This window comes from Pseudophryne corroboree, chromosome 2, assembly GCF_028390025.1.
Source record: "Pseudophryne corroboree isolate aPseCor3 chromosome 2, aPseCor3.hap2, whole genome shotgun sequence".
NCBI lineage: Eukaryota > Metazoa > Chordata > Amphibia > Anura > Myobatrachidae > Pseudophryne > Pseudophryne corroboree.
Window position 1 is genome coordinate 187,879,099 of NC_086445.1, and position 18,793 is coordinate 187,897,891.

General features: G+C 47.4%; 1 protein-coding gene across 3 annotated transcripts in view; it reads right to left on the bottom strand.

Annotated features, from left to right (window-relative positions):
* Positions 1 to 18,793, bottom strand: part of CALCOCO1 (calcium binding and coiled-coil domain 1) — a 169,588-nt gene that overhangs the window by 135,896 nt on the left and 14,899 nt on the right. For all 3 annotated transcript variants that reach the window (XM_063952161.1, XM_063952159.1, XM_063952160.1), the window contains exons 2-4: positions 1,647 to 1,812; positions 1,414 to 1,516; positions 273 to 463 (exon numbers count right to left, since the gene is read on the bottom strand). In XM_063952161.1, the coding sequence (XP_063808231.1) occupies positions 273 to 463; positions 1,414 to 1,516; positions 1,647 to 1,793 (441 nt within the window). In that variant the 5' untranslated portion in view covers positions 1,794 to 1,812. The remainder of the gene's footprint in view (positions 1 to 272; positions 464 to 1,413; positions 1,517 to 1,646; positions 1,813 to 18,793) is intronic.

An 18,793-nucleotide genomic window follows, 5' to 3' on the forward strand; every position in this document is an offset into this window, starting at 1 on the left:
CCAATTTGATTTAGCCATCTGTACTGAACCATGGATATACCTAAAGCCAGGACCGGGTGCTTTGAGGACCGCATTTGAAAACCTCTCGGTTATATGGTTATAGTCATTTGAGATAATGACAGGACAAAGCATGGAAGACCCTTAGTGCAAAAATACTGTTGTAGCGCCTCTGGCTGACATATTTATGAGGAACACTGCTGGTTGGTTGTATGGCTACAATATGATTTTTCTGCGATATCCCCCTTACAGTCTATTACGACTTTACTAAATACCTGCAAAAAAGTAGCTTTTGGGACCACCAAGATCATGTCCAGTGATGCATCTTCATCCTCCAAGGTGACCAGGTCTTCTATGGGCCGTGGCTCACTGATCACAAAAGAGTCACTAACTCCTTTCACAATGCCATGCTGATCCACATAACGGAAGTTATACTGCTGCTCCCCAGGAGGTGGGAGATAATAGGCTGTGGGGTAATAAGCATTAAATAACAACTTACATTAGAGACAGTTTCATAACTTAATATACTCTTGAGTTTTCATCTTTAGTGTTGTATGCTAATACCACCTGCCAATGTGTATGCAGTGACTGTGCGAAAATATGCAAATGCCGCAGCTGCCTGGATCCGTATTGAGACGACCACCTGGTGCTTTGCCAGTCCCAGAAGCAACACAGCACTGGTCACAGATCAGTCAATTATCAAACTGAGTATCCCTATGGTCGCATAGCATGGCCGCAGGAACTGAGACGCCGGAGCCATTGCAGCTGCGTACAGGCTAAGACACTCCCAAAAAAGGACACGCCTGTGTTTTTTGCCACCACTCCTCGTAACCAGCCCCAAACAGTCCCTGACTGTCACTCACTAGGTGAATAAATCTTCACTGTGACCACCATTGCAGCACATGCGCAGCTGGATGAGAACAGCTCATCTGCGTAACAATCAGGTTTTTATACATCTCTGAAACTGACGATTTAGCAGGTACAGTTCTGTAGCACTTTATATATAACACTGCTACCTAGACCTTCTGTTACCCAAAATTCTTTGGATCTGGTACTCTGTATCTGAACTAACTGCATGTTCTAGCGCTTGCCAAACATGGTTATCTGCAGGGGTGCTTTAAGAGAGGAGGGGGCCCGGGTGCAGCCTCCATTGTGCCTGCGCCTTGTTCCTGGGGACATCTCCGGTATGCAGGCGCAAATCACTCAGAAATGCCACGGGACACCGGAGAGGTAAGTATAATATATGGATGCAGGGGTCCGCGTTCGCCGCACACCTTGCACCCATTATAAAAATGCCTATGGCTATCTGCTATTCGTACATGAAAATAATAATGGATGGTCACTACAGACGGTGTAAATATTTCCCATATAGGTCTCTACGTCTGTTAACATAAAAACATTTTTTAAGATTCTGACCTTGAAACTGCACACTACAGTGGGATGCTGATCCATCTGCTGGTGCATCTGAAGACACTGCCCAGACAAAGGTGTCATAGTTTTGTATAGAGGAAGCACCAACCTGTTACAGAAACAGTGCATAAGGTAACTTTCAGTATGTATGTAGACACATATGACGTAATATATACCGACAAGGATGAGAACACACAGGCAATATACGGCAAATAACTGACAACACACAGGACTCTCACTTTGAAGATGCCGATCCAGTCACTGGTGGAACCCTTCATACCGGCTGACAAGGTGTAGTGGCATTCCACTTTGGTATTTGGTACGTAGGTGTGAGCCACATTTAGGAAGCTGACACACGACACCTGGGACGAAGGGGTATCCTCCATGATGCCCAACTTCTACGTTCTATGGATGACAGTAAATAATAACTATGAAGTTTATTTTCTTAATATGAAACAAATAAAATAATGAATCCATCAGATTATAATTTATTTATTTGGAGTTCTTACCACTGATCAATAAAAATACTTTGTAATGTCCAATAATTAAATAACAGTGAATAACAAAAAACGAAAGTTTTGCAGCTCCTGAAGATCAAGAATACGCATTGATTTCAAACTCTTAAAACACTGCAGATTGAGTCCATCATAAATAGGGAGAATATGGCACACCTGGGTACACTGCGTTGACCTTCAGAAATGGCTCATTTGTGCGAAAGGAGCACTTGTTTGCCAAGATGGCAACCAAAAGGCCTACAGCCACGCTGACAGATTTACAAACTTCTCTGGCAGAGTTGGAGAAGCAATTCATGGTTGATAAATTCACCCTAGCGTGAATGTGTATGCGTGTACATGTGGTAGGGAATCTAGATTGTAAGCTCCACTGGGGCAGGGACTGATGTGAATGGACAAATATTCTCTGTAAAGCGCTGTGGAAATTTGTGTGCGCTATATAAATAACTGGTAATAAATAAATAAATAATACTGCCTGTGGGCCCATCTCCTCCTCTAGGTATCAGATTCCAGACTGTGCAGTTGAGTTATACATTATTTATATGATACATTATACTGCACAGGACTATGCTGTATTTTCTACAGTGCATTGCTGTTATTAACCTGGTACATTATCATGCATGCATGCACTAGCATGGCGATGCCCTGAAACCTGGAGCCCCTGTGAGCACCTCAGGAAGCGGTATGCACGCCGGGCACAGAGGAGGAAGAGTGCCCCTCAGCCCGTGACCTGGAGATTCGGCTCCTGGATCCCATGGGACAGCCAACGGAGAAGGCAGCGTGGAAGCCCCTGCCCCAGTGAGTACTAGTGCGGCCCCCAGCCCAGCGATGACCCATCCCACAACTCCAGCTCCTGTAGTCGCGGTGCAGCAGCGGCCCCTGGGAGCTGCGGTGTGAAGTTGGTCCCCTGCGGCACCACCAGGCGGCACAATGGAGTAGAAAAGGCCCCCGTGGCATGGGACAATGACAGGCGGGTGCCCCGTAACCAAACTCCCAGTAGTGGAGCAGCGACAACCCAGGCTGGCATGCTGGCCCACCGACGATGGACTGGGCACACCCCCGGAGCTGCGCCCAGAACAGCGGATAGCGAGTGGGACCCCAGCGGACTGAAGGGCAGAATAGAGTACACAAGAGGCGCGGGATCCACAAGAGGGGTTGCCGTGCTGGGGCCCTAGTCAGGTGGAGACACAAAGGCCACCAATCTGCTCTTCCAGCAATACTACTCTCAAACACTCGATCCCTCACGAACAAGATGGATGAGCTATCCCTGCTCATGAGCAAGGTCGGATACTGCTGGGTCATCCACCCTATGCTTCACTGAGACGTGGCTGGACGACCTAATTGCCGACTCCACACTCTCACTGCTGGGCTACAGCCTCTTCAGGGCCGACCGCGATAAGGACCGCACCAGAAAAACCAGAGGCGGTGGCATCTGCTTCTACATAAACGAAGGGTGGTGCTCCAATGTTACGATTCTAAGTAAATCAAGCAGCCCGCAATTTGAGACGCTCATCATAAACTGCAACCTTTTCTACTTCCCCTGGGAATTTGACCCCCCCCCCCCCCCCCCCTTCCAAGCAAGCACAAACGATGCCCTGCAACAGCTGGTCACCAAGATAACAGATACAGAACTCAAATATCCAGACTCACTGCTTATAGTACTGGGAGACCTCAACAACGCCAACCTGAGCCAGGAGTTACCTAAGTAAAAGCAGCAAGTCAAGTGCAATACCAGGGAGGAGCGAGCCCTGGACCGCTGCTATACCTCCATCAAGACAGCTTACCGGTCCATCCCCTGTGCAGCCCTAGGCCTCTCCAACCACTGCATAGTCCATCTGCTCCGTCAAACGCTGGACAAGCGAAGCAAAGTTGAAGCTTCAGGCCTGTTTTGACTGCACAGACTGGAGGGTTTTTGAAACTTGTGTTACCGACCTGGACGACCTGGCTGATGTAGTGACATCCTACATCAGCTTCTGCAAGGACACGTGTGCCAACAGAAACATCTTCAATAACAATAAGCCTTGGTTCAACTCCCAGCTCAGGAAGCTTCGTCGGGCCAATGAGGCATACAGTAGCGGGGACAGGGCCCTGTACAAACAGGCCAGGAATTCCCTGGCACGCGAAATCCGGCTGGCTAAAAACCGAATCTCCAACAAGCTGACTAACAACTTTTTGGCCAACGACCCCGTTTGGAGATGTATGCAAGCCATAACCAGCTACAAGAAAACCTGAAAACCCACTGTCATGCACCAGGAAAGGATGAGTTGAACAACTTTTACTGCAGATTTGAAAAGGAGGCCCCCTGTCCCAGTCCCACCCCTGTCCCGGGCGAAGTTGACCACCCACTCCCCTATCCTGGTATCCACTCCCAGGCACTGCGGGTGGATCAGAAAGAGGTAGAAGGAATGTTCAGAAGGGTCAACCTAGGAAAGCCACAGGCCCGGACGGTGTATCGCCATCTGCCCTAAAGAATTGTGCTGCTCAGCTCGCCCCCATCTTCTCCAAGATCTTCAACACCTCACTGGAGACGTGCACGGTTCCCACCTACTTTAGATGTTCAACAATCATCCCGGTTCCAAAGAGCGCAACTGCAAAAGACCTAAACGACTACAGGCCGATCGCACTAACATCTGTGGCAATGAAAGTGTTTGAACGGCTGGTGCTGAATCACCTGAGAGAAGCGACTAACATCCACCTAGACCCCTCGCAGTTCGCATACCGAGCGAAAAGGAGTGTTGAGGACGCAGTTAACTTGAGGCTGTACTACATCCTATAGCACCTAGACCGACCGGGCTCTTATGCGATGGTCCTATTTGTCGACTTCAGTTTGGTATTCAACACAATCGTCCCCAGTATCCTGCAAGCCAAACTCCTCTCCTTAGGGGTCCCAGAATCAACATGCTTCTAGATCGTCGACTTCCTGACAGCAAGGAAACAGATGTTGAAAGCCGGGTCATTAACATCTGGTGGGCGCACGATCAGCACGGGGGCCCTTCAAGGATGTGTCCTTGCCCCCTGCTCTTCTCTCTATATACCAACGACTGCATCTAGGCCGAGCAATCAGTAAAAATTATAAAATTTGCAGACGACACCACCATCATCGGCTTAATCAAGGACAAAGACGAATCTGCATACAAACATGAAGTGGAATGGCTAACACAGTGGTGCGGCAGGAACAACCTTGACCTAAATCCCCTCAAAACAGTTGAGATGGTGGTGGACTTCAGAAGGAAACCCAATGCGATGCAACCCCTCGTAATAGCAGACAGCGTGGTTTCGTGGGTTGACTCTTTCTGAGGCAACGCAGCAAATTCAACATCCCGCAGAAGCTGCTGCTCATCTTCTACACAGCGATCGTAGAATCGGTCCTATGTTCATCGATCACAGTCTGGTATGGAGCTGCCAATGAGAGTGACCAGACGGAGGCTGCAAAGGGTGGTGAGGACAGTTGAAAAGATTGTTGGGGCTGACCTCCCTCCCTTCCAGGAATTATAATAGTCAAGGGTCAGGAACAGAGCGGAGAAAATCGTGGTAGATATGCAGCACCCAGGTCACAAACTGTTTGAACCGCTTCCATCAAGCAGATGCTACAGGTCCATTCCCGCGTAGTGGACCAGATCCATTAAAAGCTTCTTCCCACTAGCTGTCCACCAGCTGGACAATATATATATGAACTCATACATGTAATGTATGCTACGTTTTTCCCTCTTCTTATGCTATGTATTCCCCCTTCATGTTGCTGCTTGGCGATGCATTGTACCATAAAAAATTACGTGAGTACACCTGGCCAATAAAGCTGATTCTGATATTAATCAAGGGGCCCAGACCATGCACTCTCTAACCTCTGTGGTGACTGGACACACCCCCAAGCATGTGCACCTATAAACGCCATTTTCCCGGTGGGTTCTTCATGTCGCTATCCGACACTGCTCAACATTAAGTGCTACCTGTAGGTACTGCAAATGAAACAATGTTTATATAGCTTCTAACACATGTTCTGCAATGTTTTGTACTGTAAAGCTGGGTATATACTGGTCGATATATATCGTCTACTGAGTGAAGGTACAATAGATCGGTAGCGTGTTGGTAGGTGTATACAAATAATATGTCTGTGAACGATGTTGTTCACAGACATATTGTGTCGTATGTGAGGCACAGCCGATGGACGATTTATATCGGCGCATCTGGCTGTGTGTATGGGCAGTCTGCAACCTCCCGTACATTGGCTGTAGTGACCGACCTCACATCGGGGTAAGGGGGCAAACTGAAATGCCTGCCCAGATGTGATGTCAGGATGACATACCGAGGGGCCATTCAGTAAGTGTATATGCTTACCTGCATCAGCCACTTTGTTGGCAGATATCTCAGGTAGTGTGTACCTAGCTTAAGTCTTTTGCAGTACTTTCCATCTTATCTACAGCAGAACCCTTGTGGTGTCATATAGAAAACTGATAATAATAATAATAGTAGTAATGTGTAGGCAGAAGCTATGGTTTAATTAGCACAAACCTATAATTGAGTACACACTATAGGATATATTGGCCAATCTTGCAATCTACAATCGATTGCAAGGACCATCATAAGAGTGTGTACACCAGTACATCGTTTGATGAATTGTGTGGTCGCATCTTCCCATTTGATGTGCTGCACTTCAGATTGGATGAAGCGACTTACTATGTGGTTCGCTAACACGGATACTGTAATGATACATATTGTGTGGCAGGCACGATATACCATCACATCCTACTGGCCCATAAAATGATCATATCGCTCAAGTGTGTTCCCAGCTTAACACATCATCCCTTCCATGAAGGACTTTGATAGGAACATAACACTGTGGGAGAACTTCTCTGCTTAAAGATTTGGAAAAGCTATTTGTCTAGATGGCAAAATGAATGGAATTGGAAAAAGACAAATCCGGGGGGGAAACCTGCTACAGTTTGTAAATGTTACAGGCTGCGTTTGAAAAAATAAGAATTTACTTACCGATAATTCTATTTCTCGGAGTCCGTAGTGGATGCTGGGGTTCCTGAAAGGACCATGGGGGAATAGCGGCTCCGCAGGAGACAGGGCACAAAAAGTAAAGCTTTAGGATCAGGTGGTGTGCACTGGCTCCTCCCCCTATGACCCTCCTCCAAGCCTCAGTTAGGATACTGTGCCCGGACGAGCGTACACAATAAGGAAGGATTTATGAATCCCGGGTAAGACTCATACCAGCCACACCAATCACACTGTACAACCTGTGATCTGAACCCAGTTAACAGTATGATAACAGCGGAGCCTCTGAAAGATGGCTCACAACAATAATAACCCGATTTTTGTAACTATGTACAAGTATTGCAGATAATCCGCACTTGGGATGGGCGCCCAGCATCCACTACGGACTCCGAGAAATAGAATTATCGGTAAGTAAATTCTTATTTTCTCTATCGTCCTAGTGGATGCTGGGGTTCCTGAAAGGACCATGGGGATTATACCAAAGCTCCCAAACGGGCGGGAGAGTGCGGATGACTCTGCAGCACCGAATGAGAGAACTCCAGGTCCTCCTTAGCCAGGTTATCAAATTTGTAGGATTTTACAAACGTGTTTGCCCCTGACTAAATAGCCGCTCGGCAAAGTTGTAAAGCCGAGACCCCTCGGGCAGCCGCCCAAGATGAGCCCACCTTCCTTGTGGAATGGGCATTTACATATTTTGGCTGTGGCAGGCCTGCCACAGAATGTGCAAGCTGAATTGTATTACACATCCAACTAGCAAAAGTCTGCTTAGCAGCAAGAGCACCCAGTTTGTTGGGTGCATACAGGATAACAGCAAGTCAGTTTTCCTGACTCCAGCCGTCCTGGAACCTATATTTTCAGGGCCCTGACCACATCTAGCAACTTGGAGTCCTCCAAGTCCCTAGTAGGCGCAAGACACCACAATAAGCTGGTTCAGGTGAAACACTGACACCACCTTAGGGAGAGAACTGGGGACGAGTCCGCAGCTCTGCCCTGTCCGAATGGACAAACAGATATGGGCTTTTTTGAGAAAAAAACCACCAATTTGACACTCGCCTGGTCCAGGCCAGGTCCAAGAGCATGTTCACTTTTCATGTGAGATGCTTCAAATCCACAGATTTGACTGGTTTTAAACCAATGTGTTTTGAGGAATCCCAGAACTACGTTGAGATCCCACAGTGCCACTGGAGGCACAAAAGGGGGTTGTATATGCAATACTCCCTTGACAAACTTCTGGACTTCAGGAACTGAAGCCAATTCTTTCTGGAAGAAAAATCGACAGGGCCGAAATTTGAACCTTAATGGACCCCAATTTGAGGCCCATAGACACTCCTGTTTGCAGGAAATGCAGGAATCGACCGAGTTGAAATTTCTTCGTGGGGCCTTCCTGGCCTCACACCACGCAACATATTTTCGCCACATGTGGTGATAATGTTGTGCGGTCACCTCCTTTCTGGCTTTGACCAGGGTAGGAATTACCTCTTCCTGAATGCCTTTTCCCTTAGGATCCGGCGTTCCACCGCCATGCCGTCAAACGCAGCTGTGGTAAGTCTTGGAACAGACATGGTACTTGCTGAAACAAGTCCCTTCTTAGCGGCAGAGGCCATAAGTCCTCTGTGAGCATCTCTTGAAGTTCCGGGTACCAAGTCCTTCTTGGCCAATCCGGAGCCATGAGTATAGTTCTTACTCCTCTACGTCTTATAATTCTCAGTACCTTAGGTATGAAAAGCAGAGGATGGAACACATACACCGACTGGTACACCCACGGTGTTACCAGAACGTCCACAGCTATTGCCTGAGGGTCTCTTAACCTGGCGCAATACCTGTCCCGTTTTTTGTTCAGACGGGACGCCATCATGTCCATCTTTGGTAATTCCCAACGGTTTACAATCATGTGGAAAACTTCCCCATGAAGTTCCCACTCTGCCGGGTGGAGGTCGTGCCTACTGAGGAAGTCTGCTTCCCAGTTTCCATTCCCGGAATGAAACACTGCTGACAGTGCTATCACATGATTTTCCGCCCAGCGAAAAGTCCTTGCAGTTTTTGCCACTGCCCTCCTGCTTCTTGTGCCGCCCTGTCTATTTACGTGGGCGACTGCCGTGATGTTTTATCCCACTGGATCAATACCGGCTGACCTTGAAGCAGAGGTCTTGCTAAGCTTAGAGCATTATAAATTTACCCTTAGCTATATTTATGTGGAGAAAAGTCTCCAGACTTGATCACACTCCCTGGAAATTTTTTCCTTGTGTGACTGCTCCCCAGCCTCTCGGGCTGGCCTCCGTGGTCACCAACATCCAAAACTGAATGCCGAATCTGCGGCCCTCTAGAAGATGAGCACTCTGTAACCACCACAGGAGAGACACCCTTGTCCTTGGATATAGGGTTATCCGCTGATGCATCTGAAGATGCGATCCGGACCATTTGTCCAGCAGATCCCACTGAAAAGTTCTTGCATGAAATCTGCCGACTGGAATTGCTTCGAAGGAAGTCACCATTTTTTTTACCATGGCCCTTGTGCAATGATGCACTGATTTTAGGAGGTTCCTGACTAGCTCGGATAACTCCCTGGCTTTCTCTTCCGGGAGAAACACCTTTTTCTGGACTGTGTCCAGAATCATCCCTAAGCACAGGAGACTTGTTGTCGGGATCAGCTGCGATTTTGGAATATTTAGAATCCACCCCTGCTGTTGTAACAGTATCCGAGATAGTGCTACTCCGACCTCCAACTGTTCCCTGGACTTTGCCCTTATCAGGAGATCGTCCAAGTAAGGGATAATTAAGACGCCTTTTCTTCGAAGAAGAACCATCATTTCGGCCATTACCTTGGTAAAGACCCGGGGTGCCGTGGACAATCCAAACGGCAGCGTCTGAAACTGATAGTGACAGTTCTGTACCACGAACCTGAGGTACCCTTAGTGATAAGGGCAAATTTGGGACATGGAGGTAAGCATCCCTGATGTCTCGGGACACCATATAGTCCCCTTCTTCCCGGTTCGTTATCACTGCTCTGAGTGACTCCATCTTGATTTGAACCTTTGTAAGTGTTCAAATTTTTTTAGATTTAGAATAGGTCTCACCTAGCCTTCTGGCTTCAGTACCACAATATAGTGTGGAATAATACCCCTTTTCTTGTTGTAGGAGGGGTAATTTAATTATCACCTGCTGGTAATACAGCTCGTGAATTGTTTCCCATACTGCCTCCTTGTCGGAGGGAGACCTTGGTAAAGCAGACTTCAGGAGCCTGCGCAGGGGAAACGTCTCGACATTCCAATCTGTACCCCTGGGATACTACTTGTAGGATCCAGGGGTCCTGTACGGTCTCAGCGTCATGCTGAGAGCTTGTCAGAAGCGGTGGAACGCTTCTGTTCCTGGGAATGGGCTGCCTGCTGCAGTCTTCTTCCCTTTCCTCTATCCCTGGGCAGATATGACTCTTATAGGGACGAAAGGACTGAAGCTGAAAAGACGGTGTCTTTTTCTGCAGAGATGTGACTTAGGGTAAAAAACGGTGGATTTTCCAGCAGTTGCCGTGGCCACCAGGTCCGATGGACCGACCCCAAATAACTCCTCTTCCTTTATACGGCAATACACCTTTGTGCCGTTTGGAATCTGCATCACCTGACCACTGTCGTGTCCATAAACATCTTCTGGCAGATATGGACATCGCACTTACTCTTGATGCCAGAGTGCAAATATCCCTCTGTGCATCTCGCATATATAGAAATGCATCCTTTAAATGCTCTGTAGTCAATAAAATACTGTCCCTGTCAAGGGTATCAATATTTTTAGTCAGGGAATCCGACCAAGCCACCCCAGCTCTGCACATCCAGGCTGAGGCGATCGCTGGTCGCAGTATAACACCAGTATGTGTGTATATACTTTTTATGATATTTTCCAGCCTCCTGTCAGCTGGCTCCTTGAGGACGGCCCTATCTATAGACGGTACCGCCACTTGTTCTGATAAGCGTGTGAGCGCCTTATCCACCCTAAGGGGTGTTTCCCAACGCGCCCTAACTTCTGGCGGGAAAGGGTATACCGCCCATATTTTCTATCGGGGGGAACCCACGCATCATCACACACTTCATTTAATTTATCTGATTCAGGAAAAACTACGGTAGTTTTTTCACATCCCACATAATACCCTCTTTTGTGGTACTTGTAGTATCAGAAATATGTAACACCTCCTTCATTGCCCTTAACGTGTGGCCCTAATAAGGAATACGTTTGTTTATTCACCGTCGACACTGGATTCAGTGTCCCTGTCTGTGTCTGTGTCGACCGACTAAAGTAAACGGGCGTTTTAAAACCCCTGACGGTGTTTTTGAGACGTCTGGACCGGTACTAATTGTTTGTCGGCCGTCTCATGTCGTCAACCGACCTTGCCGCGTGTTGACATTATCACGTAATTCCCTAAATAAGCCATCCATTCCGGTGTCGACTCCCTAGAGAGTGACATCACCATTACAGGCAATTGCTCCGCCTCCTCACCAACATCGTCCTCATACATGTCGACACACACGTACCGACACACAGCACACACACAGGGAATGCTCTGATAGAGGACAGGACCTACTAGCCCTTTGGAGAGACAGAGGGAGAGTTTGCCAGCACACACCAAAAACGCTATAATTATATAGGGACAACCTTATATAAGTGTTTTCCCTTATAGCATCTTTTTTATATATTTCTAACGCCAAATTAGTGCCCCCCCTCTCTGTTTTAACCCTGTTTCTGTAGTGCAGTGCAGGGGAGAGCCTGGGAGCCTTCCCTCCAGCCTTTCTGTGAGGGAAAATGGCGCTGTGTGCTGAGGAGATAGGCCCCGCCCCTTTTTCGGCGGCCTCGTCTCCCGCTCTTAACGGATTCTGGCAGGGGTTAAATATCTCCATATAGCCCCCGGAGGCTATATGTGAGGTATTTTTAGCCAAAAATAGGTTTTCATTGCCTCCCAGGGCGCCCCCCTTCCAGCGCCCTGCACCCTCAGTGACTGCCGTGTGAAGTGTGCTGAGAGGAAATGGCGCACAGCTGCAGTGCTGTGCGCTACCTTAAGAAGACTGAGGAGTCTTCATGCCGCCGATTCTGGACCTTCTTCTTGTTTCAGCATCTGCAAGGGGGCCGGCGGCGAGGCTCCGGTGACCATCCAGGCTGTACCTGTGATCGTCCCTCTGGAGCTAATGTCCAGTAGCCAAAGAAGCCAATCCATCCTGCACGCAGGTGAGTTCACTTCTTCTCCCCTAAGTCCCTCGTTGCAGTGATCCTGTTGCCAGCAGGACTCACTGTAAAATAAAAAACCTAAGCTAAACTTTTCTAAGCAGCTCTTTAGGAGAGCCACCTAGATTGCACCCTTCTCGGCCGGGCACAAAAATCTAACTGAGGCTTGGAGGAGGGTCATAGGGGGAGGAGCCAGTGCACGCCACCTGATCCTAAAGCTTTACTTTTTGTGCCCTGTCTCCTGCGGAGCCGCTATTCCCCCATGGTCCTTTCAGGAACCCCAGCATCCACTAGGACGATAGAGAAATGACAGTTAGGAGCTGGTTGGTTGAGACTTTAGCTCCGTCCAAGGCTTAGTAAATAGACCCCTAGAGGACTTAGTGAATAGGCCCCTAGAGGACTTAGTGAATAGACCCCTAGAGGACTTAGTGAATAGACCCCTAGAGGACTTAGTGAATAGACCCCTAGAGGACTTAGTGAATAGACCCCTAGAGGACTTAGTGAATAGACCCCTAGAGGACTTAGTGAATAGACCCCTAGAGGACTTAGTGAATAGACCCCTAGAGGACTTAGTAAATAGACCCCTAGAGGACTTAGTAAATAGACCCCTAGAGGACTTAGTAAATAGACCCCTAGAGGACTTAGTAAATAGACCCCTAGAGGACTTAGTAAATAGACCCCTAGAGGACTTAGTAAATAGACCCCTAGAGGACTTAGTGAATAGACCCCTAGAGGACTTAGTGAATAGACCCCTAGAGGACTTAGTAAATAGACCCCTAGAGGACTTAGTAAATAGACCCCTAGAGGACTTATTTCAGCAGGACAATCACTCACATCATACTGGCGTGGCTTGGATACAGAATCAAATAAATGTCTTGGAATGGTACAGCCAATCTCACTGAGTATCTGTGGATATACTAGAAGATTGCTGCTCTCCAATTGTCACCATCCAACCAGATGGAACGCAATCCTGTGGGGAATTGGTAAAATTGCAGCATCCAGATCTGCAACACTGGTAAAGACTTTAAAGCAGGCCTGGCCAACCTGTGGCACTCCAGCTGTTGTAAAACTACAAGTCCCATCATGCCTTGCCACAATTTTACTATGAGGTAATGCTAAAACTGTGCCAGGGCATGATGGGATGTGTAGTTTCACAACATCTGGAGAGCCACAGGTTGGCCAGGCCTGCTTTAGAGTATATTTGCAAAGCAGTGGTGTTTTTAAGCCTAAAGCATGGGTCTTCGTCTTGTGGCCTTCCAGCTGCTGTGAAACTAAACATCCCAGCATGCCCTGCAACAGTTTTGCTATTAAGGTATGCTAAAACTGAGGCAGGGCATGCTCGGATGTGTAGTTCCACAGCAGCTGGAGGGCCGCAGGTTGAAGACCCATGGCCTAAAGTGTCTGGCGACTTACAGTACAAATTGGTGCTAGGTGCTTCTTTTAAGTATTAAAGGAGTAAATAATGTTTTGTTTTCTTTTCTTTTTCTGTAAAGATTTACTTTTTTGAGTGAAGGAACAAGATGTATATGTTGAGGGCAGTAGGTGGAAATATAAACCCCATGCAACTTTATGTCTTTCAAAACATGTAGCCCGTAACTTTGCACATCAAATATATGCATAAAGATAAGGTATTTTAAATGACTTATACATTTTTTAAGTAGGCATATTTCTATTTACATGTGCAATTACTGTGCTGGCATGATAAACTGGTACAGTAGCATAGCAGTGTGGCACTATATATCCCAGCATGCCTTGCCACACTTTTGCAGTAAGGGCATGCTTAAACTGTAAAAGGGCATGCTGGAATGTGCAGTTCCACAGCAGGAGTGCCACATGTTGCCTGCCCCTGGCATATAAAATTCACATTCACACGGCTGCGAAGAGCGGCCACGGGCCCGGTTACCGGGGTGGGGATGTGGCCAAATCCGCCCCCTATAAAAACATGTAAAACTAGTGTTCCTGGAGGGGGCGTGGCCTGACTGGAGAGGCAGCTGGATGCAGGAATTCAGGGCTCCTGCTCCTAAACGATTAAACAGCAGCTGCCGCTGTAGAAATTACCCCCCCTTTGCCCATACCGCACCTCCTATGGCCCTGGGTACCTGTGCACCTGTCCGCGGAGCCGGGAGACCGTTTATACGGCCTTTGTGGGTTGCGGCCTGTGCCGGGAGCGGCGAGCTAAATTTATAGATCCGGCCCGTCGAGAAGCTCCGTGGGGCGCGCTGACTCCGGAGCTGCCTGCGATTGTTGGAGCCCCCTCACCCCTCCTCACCCACCTCAGGGCTTGCTGTGTGTCCTTTGGGACCTCCTTTACACCGTCGCTGGTGCCCCGTGGAGCGAGGATCGGGACCCGGCGGTCACAGCCGGGGAAAGCCGTGGGGCCGCACTTTTGCCACTGCGCCAGCACAGCTCTGCCTGTCGCGGACTCCCTCCGGAGCAGCTGCACCTTCCCTGTACCACTCTCCCCCCTGCATACATCATACACTGGAGCTGGGGGACGAAAGAGAAGGATCTGGAGGTGAGGTGGAAAGCAGGCACTATAATTATACTAAGAGAAGGTGGGTGCTCCATTGACACTCCTGGTATCTTGCATAAAACCATCTACAGGGGCTCCACAGACATACTGAACCCTTCCTCTCCTTAACCCTTGTTGGTCACTTCCTTACCCTACATTGGCTATTTATTGGACCGTAATATAGTGGGACTGGGCATCCCTAATACCCTTACTGCTGATCCTCAAAACTAGTGACTTTCTCTCCAGTCCATTGCCACAAAGTGAATTATATCTCCTACCCCCCCCCCCTCCCCGTCACCACATGTGTGGGAGGTGAGTATGGTTATCCCAATACCTATTAATTTGTCCTCAATTGGCGTGCCCTCACGGTGATGCTGCTGGTCGGATTGCCGTGGTCATTGAAATACTGCACTACCGTTACTGTTTGCCACGCTCTCTAAATCTCGCTGACCACCCTCCCATATATACTGACGGTGTTAGTACTATACCTGGGGAACACAGCTGTCTCCTTCTGACGACTTGGTGGGCCACGCCTGCTCTCAGTTTCCCCTACATGGGAATGTTTATCTGCGTTATGTGAATTCTCACCTCCCACAGCTGTGATGTAAAGTTCCTCCTGCATTTATAACTAACGGCATACCGTCTCATCTGTTCGACCCTCATGAGCTCATAATTATTATTATTGACAAATTCTTAAGTTCTTCTACACCGATACCTCAAAGGTATAGAAGTGGTAGTAAACGTGGTGAACCAGGCCCTGACTCCCCGTTACCGTCATCGAACTCTGATTATCTGGACACCGCAGTTGACTCCTCACCTACCATGCCTCCAAAGGCTCCTCCCGCACCTCCTTCCTATTCGGAAATAGTGAAAGCGATTAAGGAAACCGTGGAACCCCTGTTGCAAGCCCAGGCAGATAAATTCATGACGGCAGTATCGGACCTGAAATCGGAACTTGGGTCCATGTCACGTAGAATCTCGGTGAATGAGAATAGGATTGGAGTTAACTTCAAAGAAATTGAAGATCTGAAAGAACAGGTTGCATCCTTAACATCTTCACGCCAACATATGATAATGAAGATAGACGATCTTGAAAATCGTTCGAAACGTAACAACCTGAGAATTGTGGGCGTCAAAGAATCGCTGAAAGGCCCCGATCTTCTAAAATTTCTCCTCTCTGATTTACCGGACCTCCTGGGTATTCCGGAAGAGCTCTCCTCGTTGGAAATTGAGCGGGCACATAGACTGGGTCCGCCACGTGACTCTAATCAATCTAGGCCCCGCCCGGTTATCTTCAAATGCTTAAACTTTAGACATAAAGAAATGATATGGTCTGCGGCTCGGAGCAAAGGTCCGCTTCAATGGGATGGCCAACGGTTGTTTCTCTTCCAAGATTATTCCGCGGAAGTTTCTAGGGCCAGAAAAGAAATGTCTCCAGTATGCTCTCAGTTGGTGAAGGGTGGTGCCCGATTTGCTCTCCTTTACACTGCGCGGCTGCACATCTTCACTCCACAGGGTCCGAAGGATTTCACTTCAGTGGACTCTGCTAAAGACTTTGTAATGGGACTCGGGGGACCCATGTGGTCACCCTCGGCTTCGCAGCCATCCTCTCCGTCCAGGGCTTGTGATGAGTAACACTTGATACCGGGATTTAACCCTTCCTCTCCTACTGGGTGATATTGCTAATATTTCTTCTTTATTGCGGGGTGGGTTTGGTTTACTGTCTAATACGATGGGTTTGATGGCGCTTCATTCTTTTTATGTAAGGGTCATTATGTTATTTGCTTAAATTCATTATCTCGGTATTGCCTGTTGGTTATTTCATTTTTCTTTGTTTTACATTGCAGCTGGACCAGGCTGTCCGTTCTATTAATGTATACTGTTGTAGATGTTTTCATGTACTGTTTTTGTCTTTGTTCTTGTTTCTATTTTCCTTTCTCTTTTCTGACTTTCTCTGCTTTCTTCTCTTCTCCGTCCTCCCTGCAGTTGCCTAACCAGATGGGGTGGGAAGTATTTATGTCTTTGATACACCGGATTACTCATTTCCTAATGTCTCCCATTTCGAGACCCGTTACTGTCTCTCTGTATTCCCCTACTGATGGTATAGATGTCACACCTTAATATAATTTCGTGGAATGTTAGGGGTATCAATTCTCCTATCAAACGGAGACGTATCCTCACTTATTTAAATAAGATAAAAGCGGATATCTCTATGCTCCAGGAAACACACCTGACCCCTGCTGAACATGGTAAACTTACCATGCTTAGACAAGAGGTTGTAGCTTTTTCTTCATTTTCTTCTAAGGCGAGGGGGGTTGCGATCCTCATCCGTAAGGGGGATGAGATGGACATCCATCATCAGATTATTGATCCCCTGGGTAGATATATTATTTTAGACGTCACCTTGGAGGGAACCAGACTAACCCTATGTAATGTCTATGCCCCAGCTGTTTATGATAAATCGTTTTATTTGGAGATAACGAATCTTCTCCGACCTTATTCTCATGCCTCTCTTATTGTTGGAGGGGATATGAATTTGGTGTCCTCTTTGGTTTTGGATAGGAAGGGTACTTCCTCTCAGAGGACCCGACTTCCCAAGATCAATCTGGATTATATATCTACGCAACTGTGCCTGGTGGATGTATGGCAGCTACACAACCCTGTGGAATTGGAATATACTTATTATTATTCAACTCATAATTCTTTTTCCCGTATTGATTATTTTTTTGTATCCACTGATCTGTCCCTCAGGATCATTGAGGCAGCTATTAACCCTATAACTATCTCGGACCATGCCCCTATATCGATTGTATTACAGGGTAAATTCACTTTGGGTACTAGTTCCCATTGGAGATTCCCTGCCAAAATGGCGGCTTCTCCAGACTTTAAGTCTATGTTGCTGGCTTCCTGGGACTCTTATTTTCTTAACAACTCTGACCATATATCTGACCCTGCCTTGTTTTGGCAGACTGCTAAAGCTGTTCTCAGGGCCGGCAACAGAAATCTCGGGGCCCGGTACACTGATACCTCTGGGGCCCCCCTCTTCCCTCCCCTCCAACCACCTCATCCCCCCCCCGGATACCAGACCCGCACATCCGTCCCTTGCATGTGCCAATAAATGTATTGCCATATAGGTGTATTGTTTAGGTGAGCACAAAGAAATAGAGAATTTGACAGCAGATAAGAACCACTTGGCCCATTTAGTCTGCCCTAAACACGTGTACACACACTGATTTACACACAGTATATCTTTGGAGTGTGGGAGGACACTCAAGTACCCAGAGGAAACCCACACAAGCATGGGGAGAATATACAAACTCCACACAGTTAGGGATGTTACTATACATACAGTACACTGCACTACTGCTGAGCAAAGTGGACCATAATATATTATCTGCACTTTGAATAGAAGTTCTCTACCAGTGAAATACGTATTTGTTATTAATATTGTTGAATTGCTGGCATAATGTTATTTAATTCTAAAATAACATGCCGACAATAAAACAATATTAATAAAAACCACTAATGTCACTGCTATCAGGTAGAGAGGTTCTATTGAAAATGCAGATAGTGTTATAGCATATCCTCAGCAGTAGTACAGTATATTTTTATTACATTGCATATTGAATGTTTTTTTAAATATTATAAAAAAAAACACATAATATTCACTATGCACTTTAATAAAAATATGCTGCATTACTTTGAAATAGCATTGCATTATTGAATATTATCTGGTTTGTTTGTTTTTTAAAACATTGTATGCTCTGGCTCATGAGAGACACTGCGTGACAGCGTTTCCACACTCTGACTGCTGTCACTTACCAAAATACCACTACTATCCTCCAGTTCCAAGCTGCCTGGGCTGTTTCTCCTGCAGTCCAGTGGTTCTCCTGGGCACTGGACTGGGCTCCTCTTAGGACCGTCGCCACTGCAAAGACTGAAGTGAACTGTGAAAGGCGGGGAGTAAGTGAAGGGTGTAGCGTCCTGTGATATCTACGCACACAGTGGAACACGGACAGGTGACTGTGGGCAGTGGCTGGGTTACCGCCGCAGAGAGGGGAGGGGGGGCGGTTCCACCGACGGAGTTATCAACTATACAGTGCCACAGCTCTTCCGGCCAGCGCAATCCATTTAAATTTTACCCCATCCTACGTGTTGCACT